Genomic DNA, 7355 nt, shown 5'->3' with positions numbered 1-7355 from the left:
GGAAAAAGGGCCAGATTTCATTTTTTTCTTCTTCGAATTGAGGTCAAATCCTCAAATTCTTTGCTAAAAGGGTCAAAACAGAAAATCCGCCCCTTATGATGGTTTCCTTGTGCGGGGCGGATATGGGACCCAAACTGCAGGGCGTGCAGTTGGACGGACGAGGCAGAGAGGATGGATCGGGGCCACACCCTGAGGGCGCAATTGCAATCAGTCGCTTGGAAAAATATCTGCCTCCGCCCTCCGCTCCCCCTCGGTCTGCGATTGATTTGGTTCTGGTCCCGTGGTTCCCCTCCCGTCTCCTGTCTCATCTTGCTCTCTCCTCCCCCAATCTTGTCTCCCACCAGATTCGAGCAAACCCTAGGATTCCCTCCTGCCCTCTCCAGATGGGTGAGCCGCCGAGCCGAGAGGGATCCTATTCCTCCTTCCCCAACTCCGACGACGACGAGCCGGAGACCTCCGGATCGGAACGAGGAGCGGGAGGAGGAGGAGAGGATGCTCATCGCCCGCTGCCTCTGCGCCAGCAGCTCGTGGGGGCCTGCCGCGCCGACGACCGTCTCAGGCCTCTCCTCACCCTCAACGTCTCATGCTCCGCCGCCGAGAACCGCTTCATATCTCACCTCTCTCAGGTGACATTTCCTACCCCTCTGTGCGTGGCAAGGGCCTTCGATTGCCTCTCTTCTGACCTCATCGGTCGGGCGGTGCAGCACTTCGAGGTCTCGGAGGTGGGCATGCTGGCAAGGTGTCTCTGCGTTCCCCTCGTCTCGCTGCGCGTCGGCAAGGTTGACCGCCACGGTCCCCTCCTCTGCCCAACAACCATCAGGTAGCCACCCACAAATTTAACTTCATCCACAGAATTGGATTGCTTTCGCACCACATCTATGCAAGCTACCAGAGGAGCACGTACATGATGACTTCTCTTTTAGATTGTGCCACAGTTGTGTGTTCCGCACATTGTCATGAAATGATTAATATTGTAGGGCATGGCTAGCTTTCTCGTTTGCTAACTGTCTAGCATCTCTGCTGCGTATCAAGCATGGAGGCAGCCAGATACTTTTTATACCTGCCAGAGGATATTGTGTCTTCTGTCAAATTGCCCCTCAGCCGGACGCTAAACTTCTGCTGACAAACTTTTTGTTCTGAATGAAGTGCACCAAATAACAAAACCAGACAGAACGGAAAATTTAGAAGGAAATGTATCATCATGTAGTTGTACTGGCGATTTTGGAATGTATCCGTGTGATGTGGTAAATATTGTGCACATTCTAAATTCATCGCAGCAATTTTTTTTCCCTTAGCACTATGTTGGTGCAACATAAGTCATCAAATTGTTGCATTTCATGTTACTCGAGTCTTGTCAGACAGGTCTGTCTGGTTAAGTGATGAACCTCCTCTTAGTTGCATGGGAATTAGTATGTCATTCAAGTGTCGTGATTCAGTAAATTTCTCAATACTACCATTTCCAATCCATAACAAACTGAACATTCCTATTTTCTGTAGTCACCCTTTTCACATCATTGTCACAGCCTAGTTAGAATTTTGTTCATGCAGCTACTCTGCTATGTTGCAGAATTCTGTAACATGTATTTCCTTCATATTATTTTTTTCTTGTGATTATCTCTGCTATTTAAGAACTTCGTCTGCTTTCATTATGAACATGATATTCCTTCTTGTTCTTGTACTTCATGATACATAATAATTGCTTTTTGTGGAGGTGTTTTCAGCTATTCCGACCTGATTAAGAAGGATGTATCATATGCTAGATTATTGATTCTAGGATTACATGTTTCATCTTATTAGTGATGGCATTGTTCATCTACCAAATAAATATATGTTTCCATTTGTAGGTTATTTGGGCATGTGTCATAATCTCTGATATATGAGGAAAGAGAAGGTAGTTCCTTTCATGCCTTACGGTATTATGTTACCTGCATTAATAATAACTAATCACACACATCACAATTGCAGTCTTAGATGAGATTGGATCTATAGGATTCTGGACCATATGATGCTTTAGATGAAATTTTCTATTGATACTTCAAAGAGTTTGATATCTCATTTGTTGATGTTTTCACATACTTCCTGTGTATGTTTTGTGGTTGCAGTTAGCTTATCACAGGCTCCTCTAGTGTTAGTTTATGCAGTAGTTTACTGTTTGTTTCACTGCAGACAGTTTGTGACATGAGCCAATACAAAATGTGTTCACACCAATGCTCATTCTAAAATCAGTTGTCCTATGCCCAATGAGCTGTTCCATCTATAAACTGTTTTATGTCTTATAGCCGTGTTTCTATCTCGCTCTCTACCCATGCTGTGTACTTAATGTACCCTGTCTAGTCTTTGTTACATACGCCTTCCTTTAATTCACCATGGATTTTTTATCAACATTTCTACCATCGGCAATCATTTCTTTCCATTTTTCAGTTCAAATTGATTGAGGTTTTCCCTTAAAATGGAGGTCACTGACTATAATTGACTATGGATGGTTCGTATTACTTTGCCCTAAATTTTCGCAATATAATCATCCACTCATTGGAATTTGTTGTAGATTTGCTCATGTGCAACGAAAATCACAACTCGACAGTGCCATGATCTGGCACAACTTGTCTAAGGAGATTTAATTCTTGATTTATCACCTGCAAAGAAAAAATCATTAGATGATTCATGATTCTTTCGTACGAATCATGAGGCAAAGCTGCAGCTTTTCTTAAAGAAACATTTATCTGATACTGTAATTTGTTATTTAAATTTAGTTCTTTTACTTATTCCTATTAAAAGGCAAATCTGCTATTTTTCTTAAAAATCATCTTCAAGTACTGTATGTTGGTGGTTATTTTATGAAAGTCTGCCAATGATATGGTGCTGAGCAACTTAGGTTCTGCACTATCCTCCAGTGTCTCTGGTGGAAACCTATTTGCGCGCTTAGGTCTCAATGCTCTATCACTTCTCACTTAACTATGTGCTCTGCCCCACGGCTATTCCTTGCATTCAAGAATGTCTATATGTAATTTTATAGTAATTTCTATTGAAGTTCCTCTGATCCGATTTCATTTAGTTGATTGAAATGTATTTTTTTCGTTTTTCTTACAGTGTTTTTTTGGTAGCAAGCCAAAAAACTGTTGTGATACTGAAAAAAACCCTTGGTTATTTATTTACTCAGAATAGAAAGTCAGAGATCTTACATGAACTCATTTCCTTTGTACAGAGGGAAGCTTAGCCTTGGCCTTCTGCCTTCATCGAGCATGCGCCTTACCTTCTCTGGTGACGATGGTTGTTCAGAGGAATTGGCTCTGTTGAACGATGGCCTAGAAGTTTCAGAAGCTGTGATTGAAGAAATATCAGCTGATAATTCTGGACGTTCTTTCCTTGTCAGGATTTCAGAATCTAAAAGATTGTACTACTGGTGTGCTGAAAAGTCGAAGGAATGTGGAATGGAGCTTCTTGCAAAGGTTTGTATTTTGTAGTGGCTGCCAAATTAAGTGTAAATGTACCATGAACCATGTGCGATCTCAACTGTGATGTGCCACATGTAACGTGGAGAGCAAACTCCATGTACTTGAGCCTATCCACATGAACTGCAATTGCAATATAAATTTAATCCTCATGCAAAATCGCATATACCATGGTATGCTGATTCTCTCTCAAATTTTTTTATACAGATGAAAAATCTACTTCAGGGCAGGCCAACCCTCTCTGATCTCACAGGCATCTCCAATTCCCGACTTGATGCTTTTGTTACTAATTTACATGCTTATCTTCTTGCGCCAAGTATTGGAGATGCTAAATTGTTGGGATCATCTACTGGCTTCCTCAGTAATTCAAGCTCACAAGGGCAACATTTACAGCCCCCATCAGTTGTTTCCAGGTCTTCAAGGTCTCGCACCTCTGCCGCTAATGCAACAAAAGCAAGCTCGATCTATCAAGCCAGTCTGAGTCCCAGATCCAGCACTTTTAAAGATGGGGTTCCAAGGACCTCTTGTGCAAAGGTTGTTGGGAGAGAGAAGCTGAAGCGGCGTGGGGACTGGTTGGGCCCATCAACTGCTCTGATTGATGCAAATCCTTTGATAGCAAAGAGTGTTAAACCTGATTCAACCAGTGAGGTGTGTGATAGGGACTGTTCAAAAAACAGTGTCACTCCCGCTTCTTCATTAGACTTGCCTCTTTCATTTCCCTTGCTGCCACCTCTTTATCCACTCCCAGAGGAGGGTTATTCAGAGAATCCATTTAAGCCTTACTATTGCTGGTGTCCGCCGTGCCCATCGTCACTGCAGTACAGTGTAACCCCTCTGCATATGCCAGTTACATCTGTAGAACCGTTTCCCCAGTCACCTTTGGGCTCGCTGGTATCAAATGAAGTATCATCTGTCTCGTCATTTTCTGCAAAGTTGGATACAACTAATTCACCTTCACTTAATCTTCCATCGATACTGCACGATCCTTCACTTCACCTCCAGCTTCCTACTTCAATTGTTCCCCTGCATGGTTCTATGGTTTCAACATATCCGTTACTTCATCTGCCGTTTCCCACTTCACCTCTTGTTCCTGTACATGGTTCGCAGGTTCCAACATTTCCGTTGCTTCACCTGCCACTTCCTACTTCACCATTTGTTTCATTGCATAGCTCACAGGTTCCAACATTTACACCATTGATGTCTGATCCTATTGTGCATGTCCCAGTCATTGATATGTGTTCCTCCGGTCAGGCTTATTTGGTGAGTTGTGGTCCTTCTATAACTTCACCTGTTCCCCTGCTCCCTAGCTTGAAGCCTCTGATTCCAGAAACCGAATCGTTGGTTGAGAGGAGTGCTAGGGAAACACTAATGAGGCTTTTAGCTTCGACACCACCATCAAGCAACCCCCAGCTGGTCAACATTCTCCCTGCAGTCCTTACTGATGTGCCTGAAAATATTTCTCGATCTCCTAATGTAAGTCCAGGGAATGTTGTAGCCCAGATTAATTTGATTGTGTCTTTTCACGTGGCTTATCTCTCCTCTCTCTTTGATAGGTGAACATGCATGTTGGTGTCCATCGCAACGACCTACTTCTTAGCTCATCTTGGGGTGCTAATGTGATTGGAAGTGGGATGGCAGCCATGGAGCTGCACTCGGAGGATGAGGTTTCCAGTGGGCATGATGCTCATGCAATGGTTGCGTTTACAGAATTTGATGATATCAACGGAGACTGTGATCAGCCCCTTTTCCGGAGGATGTAGTTTGCACATGGGGTTTTCTTGAGCTCTTTGTTCGTATGAAATGTCTGAATATTTTGAACGGCACTTGTATCTACATGGTAATAGTCTAATGTGGTTTTGGCAATACGATGATATATGCAGCCTGGTTCCCATGGCTTCCCTGCCCAGCTAAACGGCTGATGTGGTTGTTAAATGTAATTAGTTGTTTGTACTGTATTTTAATTTGGCAAACAAAGGGTATTTGCTCGTGTGCAACTCCTTGTTTTTTCTCTCCATTTAGGTCCCAAGGGAGCTTGTGTTGACATGTTGTGTCCTGCGCTACATTATGCAGACAACATGGTTTGGCGAGAGATCGGAAATACTCCCACCAGTTCTGAAAATATTTTTGGAATGGAATATTCATAAAACTTTGAATATATTATTTTTTTTCTTAAAAAGGAGGCAAAACCTATTTTCCATTAATAAAGAGAGTTCGAACAAGCTGAGAACATCAAGATGTAAACGGTGAGGAAAGACTACAAAAACATACAAGCCACGCTTGCTATCTGGACGCATGCTTTTTCATAGGGATCTGTGCATTTGAAATTCATGGACTGGCGTTTATTAGCGAATGCCAGGGAATACACGGTGAGCGTACATGCTTTGATCCCACGTAATAAATCCAGGCTCAGATAAAAGAGTATTTGAACTCGAGTCGGATTAGAAATCCAATCCATTGGAAAGTTTTCCCCCAAAACCGTAAAACCCTTTGGTGGCGCCTTTGGCGATTAGGGTTTTGACCGTGGAACTATTGGTCCGGGGATTCATTGGCGGGGCTGGGAGCTAGCGCGTTGCAGGCGGAAACGGATGGCTGCTCCCAACGCTGCCGTAGGAGCGGGGGAGGAGGCGACGCACAGGCGGGTGGCACGTCCAGGAAGAGTTGGAGGAGGCCTTGGGAAAACTCGACATATCGGAAGAAGAGGCTACCCCTTGGTGATCGACGATCGCGTCGAGGGAGGACCGGCGAAGTGGCTACTGGTAGGTAAAGTTTGTTGGGCCCGTGGGACTGGGGTACCCAGACCCGTCTGCATGCGGCCCGCCGCGTGGCGCCATCATAAGGCCCGGTAAGGCCCAGCGTCAAGACTTCACGAGTAAGACCCTCGCGAGGCGAGCATCATCAAGGATCACCAAGGCTCCCGAGGGCCTCTCGCGGGGTGGTCTCCCAAAGTCCCCTCGCGGGGCGGACATCTCTAGGCACGCCGCCTCACCTCGCGCGGCACGTGGGTGACGCGAGCCACGACGAGCGGATCCAGAAGGGTACTAGCGGGTGCAGGCGAGGACGATTTCCTCTTTTGGTGCTAAGGGGACAAGGACGACACGCGGGTTCCCGAAGCAATCCCCAAAGGTTGCCGTTCCGGTGCTAGAAGACCAAGACCACGGGCTCGCCAAGACGGCGCTCATCGTCGAGCCCACCGACGCGTCATGGCCAGAAGCTTTAGCAGACGGAGACTGCTTTTGCCAGGATAAGCTGTACTCCTGTCCCCTTTCAAAATTGGCCGTTGTGGCATCCCTTCCCGCCTAGAGCCTTCGGGGGAAGAGGACCAAGGCTAGTATAAATATAGGCTAGTCTCCACTATAGAGGGGGGTCGAATCCTGAGCCCTCCCGAGGCAGTCCATCCTTGTACTAGTTCATACTCATCCTCCCTCGCGAGGCCATCCACCACAAAGCAGGAGTAGGGTCTTACACCGCAAGGTGGCCCGAACCTGAGTAAATCATCGTGTTCGCCTTTCTTTCCCCTTGTTCGAGCTCATTGGAGCATCGTCGTGAGGCAGTGAGCAGCGAGTCGCAGCTTAGCGGAGTTCTTCGCGCACATCCCAGAGTTCGAACCATTCTTTGTGTCCCCGAAGCCCCGATTCCGACATTTGGCGTGCCAGGTATAGGGTTGTGCCGGAGTTCTTCCGCTTCGTTCTGTACCCGCTCCACCATCTCCATGGCCGACACCCGTCGCATTCACGCCGCCCTGGCGGGGCCCTCGGGCCAAGGCGTCCGCCGCCACTCCGCCTCAGTCGCAGCCGACGCCCCTTGCCCCGCCGTTCTCTCGACCGCCGCGGGTTGCCCAGCCTTCACCGCCAGCCTGCCTCGGGTAAATTGGTCGAAGAGGTTCAGGCCGGCGCTGCCCCCGTGCTA

The 7355-nt window shown here is 46.5% G+C and overlaps 1 protein-coding gene across 4 annotated transcripts; it reads left to right on the top strand.

Moving 5' to 3' along the window:
- Positions 1 to 232: 232 nt before the first annotated feature.
- Positions 233 to 5443, top strand: LOC123052998 (uncharacterized). Of its 4 annotated transcripts, XM_044476371.1 has the most exons (7): positions 456 to 626; positions 705 to 820; positions 1845 to 1891; positions 2422 to 2482; positions 3203 to 3446; positions 3657 to 4922; positions 5003 to 5443. In XM_044476371.1, exons 5-7 carry the CDS (start codon positions 3240 to 3242, stop codon positions 5207 to 5209), a joined length of 1680 nt encoding a protein of 559 aa, XP_044332306.1. In that variant the 5' UTR covers positions 456 to 626; positions 705 to 820; positions 1845 to 1891; positions 2422 to 2482; positions 3203 to 3239; the 3' UTR covers positions 5210 to 5443. The 4 variants fall into 4 exon arrangements, with proteins under 4 accessions (XP_044332303.1, XP_044332304.1, XP_044332306.1 ...); XM_044476369.1 differs by lacking the exon at positions 2422 to 2482 and having other exon boundaries at positions 278 to 626; XM_044476370.1 differs by having other exon boundaries at positions 1845 to 2482.
- Positions 5444 to 7355: the final 1912 nt, after the last annotated feature.

The sequence above is a fragment of the Triticum aestivum genome, chromosome 2D (assembly GCF_018294505.1).
Source record: "Triticum aestivum cultivar Chinese Spring chromosome 2D, IWGSC CS RefSeq v2.1, whole genome shotgun sequence".
Lineage (NCBI taxonomy): Eukaryota > Viridiplantae > Streptophyta > Magnoliopsida > Poales > Poaceae > Triticum > Triticum aestivum.
Note: the sequence above shows the minus strand (reverse complement) of the source record. Positions and strands in the feature narration are given on the sequence as shown.

What these genes read in the sequence shown, in the direction of transcription:
- LOC123052998 (XM_044476368.1), top strand. Translation starts at nt 384, where the DNA reads ATGGGTGAGCCGCCGAGCCGAGAGGGATCCTATTCCTCCTTCCCCAAC. An exon ending in TCATATCTCACCTCTCTCAG is followed by an intron (nt 627 to 704) that starts GTGACATTTCCT and finishes CGGGCGGTGCAG; the next exon opens with CACTTCGAGGTCTCGGAGGT. An exon ending in CTCTGCCCAACAACCATCAG is followed by an intron (nt 821 to 3,202) that starts GTAGCCACCCAC and finishes TCCTTTGTACAG; the next exon opens with AGGGAAGCTTAGCCTTGGCC.